The 17508-nt window shown below is 33.6% G+C and overlaps 1 protein-coding gene across 1 annotated transcript in view; it reads left to right on the top strand.

Annotated features, from left to right (window-relative positions):
* LOC123654296 (transcription cofactor vestigial-like protein 4) overlaps positions 1-15518 on the top strand; it is a 31012-nt gene extending 15494 nt beyond the window's left edge. Inside the window, exons 3-6 of the mRNA XM_045590210.1 lie at positions 11747-11888; positions 12614-12759; positions 13929-14048; positions 14973-15518. Of these exons, the coding sequence (XP_045446166.1) occupies positions 11747-11888; positions 12614-12759; positions 13929-14048; positions 14973-15415 (851 nt within the window). The 3' untranslated portion in view covers positions 15416-15518. The remainder of the gene's footprint in view (positions 1-11746; positions 11889-12613; positions 12760-13928; positions 14049-14972) is intronic.
* The last annotated feature ends 1990 nt before the right edge of the window (positions 15519-17508 follow it).

The raw sequence follows: 17508 nt of genomic DNA, 5'->3' as shown, positions 1-17508 counted from the left end.
TTGCATAATGAAATAGCACCATGTACGAGCGCGTATATACTGAGCGTCCGTACGTGGCAGCCCTGACATGGTTCCATTGCGATAACTAAGGAGTAACCCTACGAAGAGTTTGTTTATTCTTATGGAATCTAAATTAAGTTTTGAAATCTAATTACGTATAAATAATAATAAATAAATAAATATTCACAACGTACTCACACGGTCATCTGTTCCTAAAGTAAGCAACCCAATGCTTGTTATAGGTAATAGCCGATTGGTATAGCTACACATTTCTTTTTTCGATAAACATACATACAAATAATACACATACAATATATTACACCCAGATTCGGGGTGGAAATCGAACCCACAACCCCCGGAACAGAAAGCATGGTCACTACAAACTGCGCCAACGGGCCGGTCTAACATATTTTAATACTTTTAGTTTACTGTTGTGTGGTTACGGCAGTAAAAAATATAGCCACCCATCTCTTCACGTGGGTGTCGTAAGAGGCGACTAAGGCATAACGCAGTTCCACTACCACCTTGGAACTTAAAAAGCCGACCGATGGCGGGATAATCATCCAACTACTGGTTTTGAAATACACAGGCCGAAGACGGGCAGCAGCGTTTTCGGTGCGACAAAGCCAGCCCTGCGGTCACCAACCCGCCTGCCCAGCGTGGTGACTATGGGCAATACACATGAGTTCACGCCATTTTTTGTGCAAACTTGTAGATGCCTATGTCCAGCAGTGGACTGTGATAGGCTGAAATGATGATGATGATGACTTCTAGTTTAAATTTTAATCTCATAGAATGTATTTACATTTATATAGACCGAAGACGGGTAGCAGCTTCTTCGGTGCGACAAAGTAAGCCCTGCGGTCACCAACCCGCTTGCTCAGCGTGGTGAATATGGGTAACACACATGAGTTCGCGCCATTTTTGGCGCGAACTTGTTGAGGCCTAATGTCCAGCAGTGGACTGCGATAGGCTGAAGTGATGATGATGATGATGATGAGAATGTATTTATGAGTTCCTTGTAAGATGTGCAATAGACACTTGGTTCCTAATTTAAAGGTCCTAAGCACAACGGAGGTTTTGAGTGGAGTCAGAATGGGCTAAACATAAAAATAATTTGCATACATATGTACCGAATCAGTTTCCTTGCAGCAGTAGAAGACATCCTACCCATATAATTCTTAAGAAAAAGTTTAATATAATCAACCTTAGCGAAAAAAGGAAATAAACAATTCCACTAACGTAACTCGAATCAGAGAACATACATAAATACATGTAGAACAGCTTAAATACACTAAAAATAATACTGATAACAGTGCAAAATAAAACGGTAAATGACACTTAAAGTTTTTAAATAAAGAAGTGAAGATATTAACAATTATCTATTACTAACTTATTATAGTTACATAAAGTATAAAATTAAATAATTCTAAACTCGGTGGTCAAATTTATAAGTCGATTCTTAGAATTATCACTTATTATTATATTATAAATAATTGTGTTTGCTCGCAAACGAAAAAAAACCGACTTCAATTACATCGACAAGTAATACAACGTAGATCGACGAAAAAATAGTCAAGCAACTACGCGTTATCAAAAATTACTCAAAAAGTAGTTATCAGATCTCGATAAAATTTATATGTGACCATATGATAAACATCAGCTTTCGATTAAATTAAAAATCATCATAATCGGTACACCCAGTAAAAAGTTATTACGGATTTTCGAGAGTTTCCCTCGATTTCTCTGGGATCCCATCATCAGATCCTGGTTTCCAGTAGAAAGTTATGCGGTATAATACAACGTAGGTCGACGAAAAAAGCGTCAAGTAAAAACGCATTATTAGATATAACTCGAAAAGTAGTTGTTAGATCTCAAATAAATTTAAATGGGACCAATTGGCACACACCACCTTTCGATTAAAACAAAATTTGTTGAAATCGGTCAACCCGGTCAAAAGTTCTGATGTAACATACATTAAAAAAAAAAAAAAAAAAGAAAAAAAAAAAAAAAAATACTTAATGACCTTTCGATTTAAAAAAAATCATCGAAATTGGTCCACCCAATAAAAATTTCTGAGGTTAACACACATAAAACAAAATACAGTTGATTGAGAACCTTGTCCTGTTTAAGTCGGTTAAAAAGTAAAAAAGTTCTGCCTGTTTCTGTTAAGAAAATCAAAAAATTGAACTATGCGCACGGTACATAATAATTATGTGTAAGTCGTCGCATTCATCCTGTAAATATTCACGTACATCCTACATACTTCGTATACGCATATTTTATAGGTATACCTACGTTATAGATACTTTGTTGAATTTATGACGCTAGGATTATCAAGACAAATATAGGCGCGTTTTATATCACACGACTTTGTATTCAGATTCAAAATAAACGTATGATTTTGATTTCCTTCAGGGTCAGGTATATGATCGTCTGTTTACTATTCCACATAAATTTCTGTCGTGGTGACTGGAATAAAATCCTTCGTCCAAGATAATCGTTATTGATATACATATAAAGCTAGTCCGAAGTGATTGGTCTAATTTTAAAAATTCACATTGTTATAGATAAAATATTTATGTATGAATTTTTATTGGCTACACAAAATCAACCAGACTTAATGCGGTTCAGTAATTTAAACGTCACTCAATATTGAACTCGGGGGAAACTGCGAGAAATGTGTAATTATAATTTTAATAACACGTAGAATTAAATTAAAACACGGCAGTCTCTAATTAAAAAGAGAGGTGCAACGAGATGTTACAACAGTCTTAAAAATTCCATAGCGATCGCTTTGTGGTGTACGAGATGTACGAACATATGTCACGCTGAAACCAGTCAAAGTAGTTAAGAGATTCCTAAACATACACTTCGTTCTAAAATTACCTTTTTTTCTGGAATATTTATTATTTGTTAACAGTATATGTCTTGATTCCGAAGTTTAAAGAAAAAATGTTCCACAACCTCTAGGTGCGGCATTCTATATGAATAAGCGACACCGTTGCGTCACTGGACATAACTTTATAGTTTATCAAGAATTTTATTACCCTTTACATAAACTGTAGGGATGGATTTAAATAATGTAAGCAAACGAATCAAAAACACGTCATTTTTTCAACCAGCCAAAGACCTATTGTAATTTAAAACTAAACCTATAATATTATAATAAAAATAATAAGGGCAAACTCGAAGACGTTACTTTTCAAAGCCAAGTTATGCCAAACAGTCGGACGTGTTCATTGATAAGACATCAAAGTATTCATATTGAGAGCATTCTGAATTCTGATACATCTTAACTAAATATAATAACGTAACATTATATATAGAATGAAGTAGTAGTGAAATAGTCATAGATGAATATAATTTTAACGCTTTGGATCAAAGGTTCTCAAACTTATTTTTTTCTCATAGACTACTTTCAAAATTTTCCTGGTTTCAAATTAAGGGAAAAAGGAAATATTTTTTTGACCCAGCAGTTCCATCCGTTCCATAATTCCACAAAGTAAACAAGTCAAGGAAAAATAAGTTTCTGCTGAAGGTTGTTGGCATACCCACCGTGCCCACAACGCTGGATCCCCCTGACGACACGTTATACTGTATAAATTTTCGTGGACCCCCAATTACGAATTGTGAATAAGCAGTTTTTTGGTCACGCCAACGTAGACCCCCCCCCCTCCCCTTGAGTCTCTCGTGGATACCTGGGGGTCCACCTAGAACACTTTGGGAATCAATGCTTTAGATGCTTATTAGATCTTAAAACAGATTGCTACAGGTTTTGACAAGGTGACAATTTGACAGAAATAGCATAACCCAGCAAATAATAGTAGTTACCATGATATTTGTTAATCGATAGTTAACGAGTATCAACGACTTTAGGTGTAAAATATTCGTACATCTCACTGACAATGAGAAAGGTAAACAGCTAAGCTAAACTGTAATAAATACAGTTAGATTTTGTCATACGTTAGGTGTGAGAAAATCCGAATTTACATGTGTACTACTAACATTTCAGATTATAAAAATCTCAATAAACTTTTATATCCATAATCCAGATGTATGGACTAAAATCTTTTGTCTGTGTAATTTGTCGATCCGATTTTCTTTGTCTAATAAAAAAACACATTTTAGAATGAGTAGATAATTATTACTTATCTCGTAAGTTATCTATTACCTATAGAGGATTTTTTTTAAATCTTGAAATTCCTTTACATCATTAAGTCACGTATAAAAGCCTTCACATATTTTGAGCATACTTTTTGCTGGTCAGGCAAGGTTCCTATATAGGTGGTATCTATATAAGTTTAGTAACTAAGAAAACCTGATCACTGTGCTTCCATCTATAGGAAACATTACGTAACTCGGTAGGGACAGTTTTCTTTTGTAGATGGCGCTGCTTACACCAAAATAAGTTTTGGTGGTGTTTTAACAGATGACACTAGTTTGTGAGATGCCTCTTATTTAAAAATTAAAAATAGATATGTATATTTTACCTATTAAGAGTATGTATAGCATAAAGCTCAATAACATACTGTCGTATAACATCAATATAATATTGGTCTATTTATAAGTACAGACTACAGTCTGTCCTTATAAAGAATATTTTCATCTCACTTTGTGGAAGCCAAGAGTAGGTACAATTACTTTTTTTAGAATGTAAATAGGTACATTTTGCAAATAATATTCTGTGTGTAATGTACCTATATTCCCTTTATTTGTCGTTAAAAGCATACAAAGATGTATAAAGCAAAAAATTGGATAAAGCAAAACTGTAGACAACGGCAGTTTTTTCTCTCGACCACTAGGTTGTAACTTGACGTTAATTTTCTTTGAAAGTGTGGTTGGTATACGAAGTAGTATCTTTAGTTCATAGTGTGGTCTCTCAATATTATCGCGTCAAGTTCCTTCCTATTTCTACTATCGTATCTATCGTTTTGTACGATAAGTTAGAGACAAGGAATCATTAATGTTCACTTCCATCCTACTTTCCTCTTAGACCTATACCTATCACAATGATACAAGGGCGGCTATGAACGTTTAAGACCAGATAACATGCCAGTTAATTTGCTGTCTTTTAAAATGAATTCATTCTTTTAGTTAAGAGCGACAACATAAAAGTTAGAAGTTACTCGAAGCGTTCAAAATAATAAATGTATAAAAATAGCCTATTTATAACAAAGTGAGTGGGTCTTGACAGTTCACACGTACCCGTACTTGCATCAAAGCGTGGAATGCGGAATTTTATTCAAGCGCTTCCCGCACTTTCGCTGCTTGCATCCGCCTTCCTCATAATATTATTAAAACATAAACAAAGGTCAGATAATTATGTGGAACTAAGTATTATAAAATTTAGATATAATATGTAGGTATATTGCAGCTAACTGAGTAAAACGTCTGTTTAATTGCAAATCAAATCTTTTTATGATTCAACGGCATTCTGCCAAACGCCCATATGACGATTAGTCTCATACTTGGCATTTTGGAACAAAGTTTCAAGGAAAACGCTGTCCTATAAAAAACAATTATTTATTTTTAAAATGATCTCATTGGAAAACCGCAGAATTTTACTTGATTGTTCTTTTCTTTTCAAAATTTTACAAAACGCCATAAATTGTCCACAGTTGCTTGAGAGGTTCCAACTCCGTGTGCCGAGAACTTATCCTCGTACTCCCATTACTCCGCTGTGCCCTCCCTTTCGCAAAACAACTCTGGGTGCCAACTCATTGGTACCGAGGTTATCCAGGCTCCTAAACGAAACTAAAATCGACGTCTTTGCCGACTCATTTACTAAGCTCAGACAGGAATTGTGCGAGACATGGACGAATTGTTGTTAAGGTCGCTACTTCTTATGTATGATTGGTGACTGTTGATTTTTATACATTTTAAATTTTTTTTTTTTTTTTTTTTGAATGTAACGCTTCTTTTTGCATGTGGTGTTCACCTTAAGAAATTGTAACACTTAGCTCTAAAGTATTTATTAAGATTAGGTTTACGTTATTTTGTAATTAGTGTTAACAATTACTGGTGATCCTAAATAAATAAATAAATAAATAAATAAATAAATTAGCCGAGTGGCTGAATGCAACGTTTAATAGTAGCTAAATGACGCCCAGCAATCTAGTTTAATGTTTTTGTCAGTGCAGGTGTAACCGATGAATTAAGTACGTGTAATAAATACCTTATTTGTTAATTAATATAATTTGATAAATTTTGAAGACGAAAAGAAGACAGACGGGTTGGCGCAACGGTCACACACACAGTTTGTGGCTGTTTAGCTGGCGGTTGTGCGTTTGATCTCCCCACATGAAAAACATTTGTATTGGCCATACAGATGTTTACCGTGGTCTGGGTGTTTATGCAGTCCATGCAGGTCTCCCCACTATGCCTCGGAGAGCACGTTAAGCCGTCTGTCCCGGTTGTTGTCATGTACACCTGATAGCGATCGTTACTCACTGTAGGGAATATTTTTGTCAACCCGCATTGGAGCAGCGTGGTAGAATTTTCTCCTACATGGGGAAAAGAGAAGCCTATGCCCAGCAGGGGGATATTACAGGTTGAAACGTTGCGTACAATATATTTTCTACAAATATGCGTACTAAATACGAAATCCAACCAGTAGCGTAGGTAGCGTAGGTGTGCCGGTAAAAAATCACGCTACGCCACTGAATCTAACGATAACATGATAACTATAATAAGGTTACAAATATTTCTACATTGACTATTATTACATAACGATTATCATAAACTTAACAAAAAAAGCTTTAATTTTCATCACGATTTCATCAACAAATTCTGAATACAATAGTCAATGTTTTTAACTATTGTAATTTTGTAACAATCTATGGCATTAAGTTTATCAAGTTACTTGAAGCACGCGAACAATATTAATTAAGAAATGAATATTAAATTAAATGTGTACCTATATCAGCTACTGAGTTAGCTATGGCAAGTAGGTATGGTTCGTTTAAATAGCGTGCGTGTTGCGTGGATACGTACATACCTGCATTAATGCGGCTGTTATCTGAGATGTTGAATAACCATGCAGCGGCCCGCGGCCACGGACGCGGCTACTGACTTCACGCTACGTAGAATTTGAATACAATTAACTGTATATATCAATACACACATATAATAACTTGAATGGTACATATGTACCTACGGCAAAATACATACATTGCCGCTTATAGCGTGTCTCACATCATCTAGACATATGTAACTAATTAATATTTCCATTCTTATACTATACAACTGATAAAATTAAAATTAATTTGAACATTTCTTTTGCGTTAGAATGTCTATATACCTACTGTACAAGAACCTGAATGTTAGTAGCAAACGTTGTTTTCTGACATGAGTTAAAATTATTTTCGTTACAATTAACTTTGAATATATAATGTTTTGGATTATTCAGGTGTAACATCATTCTGCCTGAAACATCCCACTTAACATTAAAATATCTCAAGCTCCTACCTACACCATACATGGAATGAGACCTCGCTAATACTAACTAAACTAAACGCTTTTAAAACACGTCAGTTATCATCGGCCAAGCTTTTTAGACAATAATAGATAAATATGAAGATATTTCTAAAACCATCAAAATAATCCTCGGTCCTTGTATTTATGACCAGTAAAACTTAATACTTTTGAATGTGCTAATCTCAGAATCTACCTGGCTTAGAAAAGAGGCGTTAGAAAGTCTTCATATTGAGGTATTTAGGCTAAAAAGAGGAATCGTGAAAACAGAACATGGAAATTTTATAAACCAGGATATATCAGTGCGAAACGCGTAGTAATATACCTACAAAAAAAGAGTAAACTTTTTACTCTTTTATGCCGATCTTCAAACAAACAGTATCGTATCGAAATATGAGCGGCCCTAATTTCACTTTCCCCATCCGGGTAAATAATCGATAATTCGTGCGTGCAAATAAACGACCCCCTAAGCAACGGGCGTCGGATGCGCATGCTCGCAGCCACCGAATTACTCGCATCCTTTCGATCCTCATCGCGCCGCGCCGCAGGCTGAAATATCATTAAGTACAATAAATAAAATAACAAATCTTGTTTTTAAATCAAAATCTTAAATTACTTCGTCGTCGAATCGTTATTTTTAAAATTATAGATAATTAGTTTAAAAATGTTATTGGTTATTTGAAGTCAACATCGACTGAGATTGTAGATTTTGCAGAGAAGTATTGACAAAATGTCAAAACTATAAATCTTGTTGCCTTGCATGATATACAGCACCACTCAAAATACCTCAATACAATTTTTTAAATATTCGAAACATTGTTTACTTACATTAGTTATTAAACCAAAGTAATCTATCTTGTTATAAATCTAATTATAAGTATTATATTTTTATGTTAATATTCAATAGCGACCAGAACATAATTATTGTTTACCGACCACTGTGTTACGGTCAAGTCAAACCCCTGATATGTGTAATTCGAACACGATTACAGCTTATTGTTACTCTTTACAACAAGAAAATTAAAAAAAGACTTACCTGGTAATGTCGATTGTTGTAACTGATGCAACCTGAATAATTTTTATTGCAAAAAGTGGAAAACGCGAAGGGAGATTTTTTTTTTTATTATTAAGAATTCGGTTTTTATTTTAAACATTTATAGTGACAATATTATAATTAGTATTTCTACGATGTAGATATCTTTGCTACTTACGCAATCGCTTTCAATAACATTCAATAACAAAATTGAACATAAGTGATCTGAAATCCATTAAAAGTACCTAATTAATTAAGAAAATAAATTAATAATTTTGTACAGTAGTTTATGTTAAGTATAGCCCTACTTTTATATACCCTAGTAAATTTAAGTTGCAGATTTTTTTTATATAATTATTTTTAATTGACCGGGTTTAAAAAATATATCAAATGAACTTGAAAAGATGTAATTTACGATAGTACAAAAAAATCAATAAAACATATTTAACAAGAAAACTTAGAGATTACCGGATTACTCGAAACATATGAAAAGTATTTTCAATAATCGTCCCAAACGGTGCTTAGACATTAATTGAACGTAGATATATTTTTATAATTTTATTTGACAATCCATTGTAGATTATGACAGCCAGGTAAGCCGCTCGGCCTGGCGCTCCGGTTGAATGGCGGCGCGGCGGCCGACTAAATAAAAGAAATTAAAGAAATAAAAACGACTGTCTGTTAATTACACTCCATGGGCAATTTAAAGTATATTATTTTCCCCTCGGCGGCGTGTCTGGAACTTGGGTAATTGTAATACGAAGTGAACTTTTTAACACTTGAAAAATATTTCTAATTCTAAAAACTTAATAACTATATTACGTACCTACCTACCTTCAATGAATCTGCAAGTTAAAACTTATGCTAATTTTCTTGTTAGGTAGTAAAGCAAACCTAGTTTAGCATGAAATCAGACGTTCTCAGCAATTGCTGTTTTGATTATATTACTTTAGCAATTTGAACTAAATATATATTTGAATAAGTGCTAGTATTTGAAATTCTAAACCTTGGTACCTTATTGTATTAATACCAGACTTTAATTAATCTAGCGGCGCCATACTCGATCTACCTGTCGGCAGGCCTTTACCTACGCTCTATTAGACAATAAAAAGCTAATGCCTTTGGCCCTTTGCGGAGCTACGCGGTAACTTCTCACAGTTCGACTCCCTCCCCCCTCCTCCGCACTCCCGACCCGCGAGCATCAAAATAAAACAACCTTCCAAGGATACAACCACCGTAATTTCGAACTCGATTATTAGTTGCGGTTTTTGCAAATCATTTCAAACTTTGCTACTAACCAAATACGATTCACTTTGAAATGAATGGCACTGATTTCTCAGAACATTTTTTAAACTTAGGCAAATATCTCTTTAGTGTATAAACGATAAGGTTGAAAACCGCACTTTCTACATCTAAAGGCTGTAGCGGTAAAGGGAGAAGAGTGAAGAGGGTTCATTAATCCCCGCACCCTGCGCTCACGCACTTTCATGAATGGACCGAACAGGTTGATATATTTATACACAGGATGGTAGTAAGAATATTTATTTCAAGTAAATTTATTTTACCGAAAAGTAATACAAATACTTATTCTTCTACACATATAGGCATGTTAAATAATAATAATAAGTCTCGTACTTTAAGAATAAAAGCAATGTTTAATTAGATCTCTTCGTTCGTCATCGCCAGTGTCAAAAATAAAGGTCGCACATCCAAAAAATGTGCACATCATTTGTTTCTTTGTCCTTACAAGATAAGGTCACAAGAAGATCGTGCTCTCGTTGACAGTTTTTGAAATATTTCCAAGTAATCATAACAATAGGCATCCATGTACTTACTACAGTTTTGTTATGAATACGTACAATATTACACGCTGGTTGTTACCGAAGTGCTTAACTCTGGTATAGCTTGTCGTCCTCAGCTTGTAAAGCAGCCTGTATATACCACGAGTTTCGAAGGAAGCGCCGCAACGTCCGGCCGCGTGGATGTAGCATGATGCTCTTTTTCCTTTTCGGTTTATTTTTTGTTCATCTCATTTATTTATTCCAATGTAATCTCTTCCAGCTTGTTTTTTATTCAGTCGACCTTCAGTGTTACCTGTGCAGGGACGCCAATGTGTTGTGTATAGATCGCTCCAATTCGCTAAAGGATTGACGCTGATCGAGGTGTAAAGTTTTGCGATTACAAGAGTGGTGTTTGAGTGTGTCATGACTTTGAGTGTTCATACGAGATTTTTGATGGTGCTGCGATAATGGAACTTCCTGATTATTTATTTGTTTTGGCTCGGACTTCTTTGAATAATTTGGAACTTCTTTCGATGGAACCGCCTCAATCGCCAAAGTTTAATGTGCCTCTGTGGCAACCGTGGCTAGCGTCTCCGCGTAAAGGTACCGAGGTCAATTTCTAAATTATTTCTTGATTTAAAATATGTAAAATTTGTGATTCATCATCGCTTGCCGCAGTTTCGAATGACTTTTTAGGTGCTTAGCTGTGTATTTATAAAAATTTCAAAACATTAGCAACAAATTCATATAATGAATCTTTTTTATTTACAAAATTTTTATCAATAGCACAGACTTGTTAGATTGTATTTAATCACATTCGATTCTGTTTTAAAAAGTAAATTAGGGAACAATAATTATGAACGCTAATAATTTACAGGTTCAGTCACAGGGTTTAATTAAACCTTTGAAACTGTAACATGTAGACTTGATATTTTCACAACATGCAATTGTATTATTTTGTATACATCATTATACAGATAATGTAAATTAAATTAAGCTTAAAAGTAATAAAAAAATCCTTATAAGAGGTATACATTAAAAATATGTATGCACAAACGTTACACTGACTCATATTGACCCGGCTTTTTTTAAAAATATATATCTAGTGTTGATGTTTATTGTTATTAATATAAATATCTGGAGAACGTTATATCATACCAGACAGAGTACGAAGAAAAGAAAAATTGTCGAAACAAACTAAATAAGTACTTAATTTTTCTTAACCTACAACTCGAAAAACTATATGTACATTCTTAAAATTTATCAGCATACAAAAACCAATAAAACCCATGTAAAATATTATTTATAATAAAATTCGTTCTATCAATTATCATTTTATAGTAGAATTTCTGCGCGTATGCACTAATTATATTTTTGTGGACTTTTAATATTTATTAAACAAGAAAATGAAAACTAAATATATTACTTTCTCATTTGTTATATTATTTTCTTTCAGAATCTCCGAGCACCGCCTCTAGTGGTGAGTCGGAGGGAGATCGTACGCTGTCTCCCGAGGCGCCGCGCGCGCAGACCAAGGAGCTCACCGGCAAGTGGCGGCGGGAACGACGCTCCACGCGCCAGCCCGACTATAGACCGAAGTGAGCAAACATTTTATATGAAAAGAAAATAATTTTATTGAAAACTTGAATAAAAATATTTGATTTGCTTTGATTTGATCGAAACGTTCTCAAAAATAGTATTGAATCGTTAAGTAATTCTTATGATATTAAATTTTACATCTTAATTTATAGGTTATTTGTTTACTTTTTTGCTTGTTAACTTTCGATAAGTCAAATATACTTAATAATTACATAATTATAATTTACTAGTCCGTTGGCGCAGTTGGTAGTGGCCCTGCTTTCTGTTCCGCGGGTTTCGTTTTCGATTTTCGGTTGAGTCTGGGTGTAATATTTGTATTTATATTTATTTATTTATTAAAACTTTATTGCAAACAAAAAAAGAAGATATATTTTAGAAACATTAGATACAAAAACAAATAGTGTATGCAAAGGCGGCCTTATCGATTACAGCGATCTTTTCCAGGCAACCTTTAATAAATGTATATATTTATATATTATGTATAATTTCATTGTATATTTATCAAAATATATATAATAACCTATAACACAAGTATAAGTTGCTTATCATAGGAACATACGATCGTGTGTGTATGTTATAAGATATTTATTTATTTATATTTTAAATGTTATGGATTGTGGCCGAAATATACGAGATTTTTTGCATGTATTAATTATAAAATAAAACAGATGTAATGTGTTATTTTTAAAAAATAAAGTAATTGAATATTATTTTTTTATTTCAGGGAAAATGGAAAAATGGCGTTACGGTCGCAGTCATTCAACGAGCGACGCAACGTACAATCAATTGCGCGCGCTCAGCCTCACAGCGACGGCGAACTATCTGATGAGGTCGATGAGGCGCCGGCTAACCTGGCACTCAATGGTAAAGGTAGGCTTGAATAACAAAATTATATTTACGTATATTGTAACTTTATGAACTAGTGGGCATGAAAATAAATAAAGTAAAAAAATATATAATATACCTTTAAAACAATATAAAGTTATAAAACGAAATACGACTATTTTGATTTGAATAATTGTTATTCTTGACATTTAAATTTTGAACAGTCTTCAGTGCTCAAAACCCGTTAGTAGTTTTAGCCCTATTTACTGCATTACGTAAATAAATATACAGCGTCTGACTCGTAAATGCGTTCCTTCAAATGGGTGTTCTTTAGGTGGTGTTATGGATTACTTTTCACGAGAAAAAAAGTCAAATTTAAAAAGGTCTAGGAATTTTTAAAGGCGAAAAAAATTAGAAACTTGACGTCATCAACGATCTAAGCAAAATAATAAATGTCAATCAATAAATTAACTTTTATTAGCAATTTTACTTATTTCTGTGTCGAAAACGATTTTAAATCGAATAGTCGCCCGTATAATTAATTATATTGTAAAATATTATAAAATTCTTTTTATTGTAAACTACAGTAAAACACAAATTAATTACAGTTCTCGGATGCGACGAACAAAATAATTATATTCAAGTGACAATTGAAATAGGTAACAAAGACGTGCAAACAAAGATATCGTAGCTGCAATTTAACAGTGGAAAGTTTTGTTCGTATTAATTTCAACGCGAGTTGTACGTTATAATATTGTTAAGCTTTAGGTATTTTCAATGGAAGTTAGAATTTAGTTATAATAATATAAAACTTGTGTAGTAGTTTTAATTTAAAAGTTTAACTATTGTGTATTTTGTCACTTCTGAGCTGGATTTGATCCTATATAAAATCGTCTGTGATGAATAAACAGTAACATCTTCATCAATGCCTAAATATTATAATTATTTGTTCATAAATATTTTTGAAAGTCGCTAGCGGAACAAAAATGATGCAAAGATACAATAAACAAAGATAGTTAGACAAGGCGGTGTCCTAATTATTATAACACTGCATGGATTGTGACAGTTATATACAACAATAACATACATATTCGAATATAATAAAATATCTATTGTTTTCATATCGTTTGAAAAATTGTAAAAATATTTTATTACAAACACCGTTGTTACTAGTTATTGTTAGTTTTGTACTAAGGTATTTATCTTGTTCCCAGCTCCACCTGAGTATCCCGGTATGAAACATGAAGCACCCATCGACATGAGGTTAAGATCGAGACCGGCACCCCCGCCCTACAATAGACCTTCAGTTATAAAGAGCAATGATTCTCCGCCTGGTAAGCTATTTCTCGTATTTCGACTACATTAGTAGTATTTTAAGAGCCAGCGCCCCGGGGCCAATAAAAACTGCCGCACCCGAATTTCGAATTTTTAGACTAACTTTTTTATTCTTCCTTTCCATAAGTTCATATTTTTTTACCCAACCCGACCCGTTCCCTGTGTGGCTACGGTAGTAAAGAATATAGCCACCCCCTCTCTACCCGTGGGTGTCGTAAGAGGCGACTAAGGGATAACAGAGTTACTAACACCTTGGAACTTAATAGCGGAATAACCATCCAACTGCTGGCTTTGAAATACTCAGGCCACAGACGGGCAGCAGCTTCTTCGGTGCGATAAAGCCAGCCCTGCGGTCACCAACCCGCCTGCCCATCGTGGTGGCAAAGCACATGAGTTCGCGCTATTTTTAGCGTGAACTTGTGGAGGCCAGTGTCCAGCAGTGGACTGTGATAGGCTGATATGATGATGATGATGATGACCCGGGCCAGGCCCAAGGGGCCATGGCCCTTGTGGCCCTATGGTAAATACGCCCATGTATTTATGACCAATTAATTTGTCTCTGTTTTAATTGTTCTCTGTTTTTCATAACGGCATATATTGTGTGCAATTATAATTAATGATCCCAAATATACAAATACCCTTTGTCCGATGAAAGAACGGGTAGTAGAGTCTTAGAAATAATTTGAAACTTTCTAGATACATAATCCAAGGTGTGTGGCAACCATGGAACCAAAAAATAACTTACGTGATACAAAAGATTGGTAAAAACCAACAACTTATCTTTTTGAAAAAATAGATGAAATCTTGTTTCAATTTTTTTTATGGTTAACGTACACTAGTAGGCTTGAGGCTATTTCTTACAATGTAACTTATTCCTATTATATTGAAATGAAATCGTAAAACATATTTTTCTATTTTTGCAGGTTCAATGTCGATGTGCGATCCCGTAATAGACGAGCACTTCCGTCGTTCACTCGGCGACGACTACATGAACTTGTTCAAAAAGAATGCCCCAGATTCGCAGCCTGGCCCCAAACCCAACACAAAAGACCGAGCTAGCAGCCCCATACAGTTCAAAATCGATGAAGAGCAGAAACCAGCAAAAATTATCGCTATGGAAGTCGACGACGCCAGTCTTTCAGTAGACGATCATTTCGCAAAAGCCCTCGGAGACACCTGGCGTCAAATACAAACGTCGAGGTTAAAAGAAAATGAAAAGAACACGTCTAAAGGTGGAGTCGACGATCATTTCAGCAAAGCCCTAGGGGACACATGGAAAAAAATTAAATCCTCTAAACTCAATATAGATGAAGATAAAAAAGACCAAACCAATAAAATTATTACAAGGAGCGGAGTCGTTATATAATGGTTGTATTAAGCACTGAAGGGTCCAGTTTATGGTTTTACGGTTCTAACTGTAGTATCAAAAAATTACTAATTTAACCTGAAGTTCGCCTATATTTTGGCTCGAATTTATTGTTTTTTCGTTTGATATCCATGACAATTCTATTACTTTAGGCTTTGGGTATACGAGATCGTTTCATTGATATAGTCAATTATTAGTCACCATTACACGCTAAGTTATTACCTCAATTTATGCGCTTTGCACAATTCACTATTTAGGCTAAGTTAAATGCCTTGTAAATATAAAACGTTAATGTGAAAATGACTTCGAATAGTTGTTGTATTCGATAGGATATTGGTATTAGTTTTAGTTATTTGCTAATTTCTCGTTTCGTAATGTTCCTCTACGTATAATGTTCTTAAGATTATTTTATTTTTTTGGAAAAGTCTGTTTATTTTTTTTTCGAAAAAAATAAGAAAAAGTAAGGTGTATAAAAGTAAAAATTCCTAATTTTGGTTATAAAAAACTAATATATGATCACAAGCAATAAGACCGCCTTTGCATAATGACTGTTTATGGTTTTCTATTAAATTGTCTTGTACTTCTCTGTAAATATATGATTTGCATAAAAGATGATCAAATAATCATTTTTATTTGTTTTTTCTTAAAAAAAAAGTCTAGAGTATAATAACACAGATATAATTAATGAAAAATAACTTTTTTTAAGCTTCTAACCCAAATTTACATATTATTGTTGTTTAATAATAATTTACGTATTATAAACGTAACAAAGTGGTTTTGTAATAACCTCCGTAAATTGTTTACATCTAAACTTACGTAGTGTCTATTAATGTATAAGACTATACAAAATTCTCGTATTGTAAATTAACATATTTTTTTTTCATAATATATATTTACGTTCACAATGTCACGTAAAAATTTAAAAAAAAAAAACCTAAAATTATTGGCGTTGCAAACGAAACGCAAAACATGATATTTTATTTTTGAAATAGAACATATCAAAACTTTTTTAAAAAAAGATCAAAGCTATTTGACGTACTATTTAATATTTTTCGTCAAAAGCAGAAATATGGCAGCAGCTGGCTGTTGCTCTATTTTATAATTACAGTTAGTTATAAGAATAATTGTATTTGTAAATAACGTTTTCCTATTTATGCACATTAGTTAAGGATGAAGTTTCGTCAAATGAAATAAATACACAGATTAAAATAAATTGTTTTATTTATTTTGACAGCAGGACATTGTAGCGTCGCTCGTCTTGTATGAGTTATTACGGGCCCGGTACCGCACTTGGCGATACTTTTGCAGCTTGGCTCTGCGCTATATACACATATACTCTTTATTGCACTTAAAAAAAAAGAAACAAGTAAAAATCATATTTACTCATATTTAATCATATTTATATAAGTTATCTCTACCACGGTGGTGGGAATTCATGTTTTTCCGCTTGGCACAGTAGTGCATGAGTGAATGATACTTATAAGTAATAAGATTGCTAATTATAAATCTACAAATTTATTAAAAATTAATAATATAAAATATATGTATCCTTGACTACATACAGACAATGCAGCTATGAATTTAGTGTCACAGCAGCTTCCGAGTCCGAAGCGTTGCAACCACCAGAAAGTGCTTTTAGTGCGATTAATTTCAATGCCTATCTGCTTATCATAAGATGTCTCCATTTCAGCCCAGAGATAGAATGACCAAGACCCACTACAAAATACTTAGAATGTTTGATTATTTAAATAACAAAATGGATAGCTCCTATTATCTTGCGAAAGAATTGTCTTTGGACGAGAGCATAGTGCTATAACGTCTTAAATTGAGACAATCTATCAAAAATTTAAAAATAAAAGACATAAGTGCGGAATGAAACCATACATGCTGACTAGCTATTTTTGTTGTATAAGTCACTTTCAGAATTTATACCTTTTGTAAGATTATCCTGTAAGACTTTGGTAATGATACCAAGAGTATTAAATTTAAGTAAAATACTATTATTTCGTGTTTAAATATCATAGATACTTTTAAATAAAATATAAAATAACTTGGCACTGTGATTATAATTTTCAGTCCCAGTGCCAGGCACG

This window comes from Melitaea cinxia, chromosome 6, assembly GCF_905220565.1.
Source record: "Melitaea cinxia chromosome 6, ilMelCinx1.1, whole genome shotgun sequence".
Lineage (NCBI taxonomy): Eukaryota > Metazoa > Arthropoda > Insecta > Lepidoptera > Nymphalidae > Melitaea > Melitaea cinxia.
The sequence above is the reverse complement of the archived record's forward strand: the minus strand, read 5'-3'. Positions and strand labels throughout refer to the sequence as shown.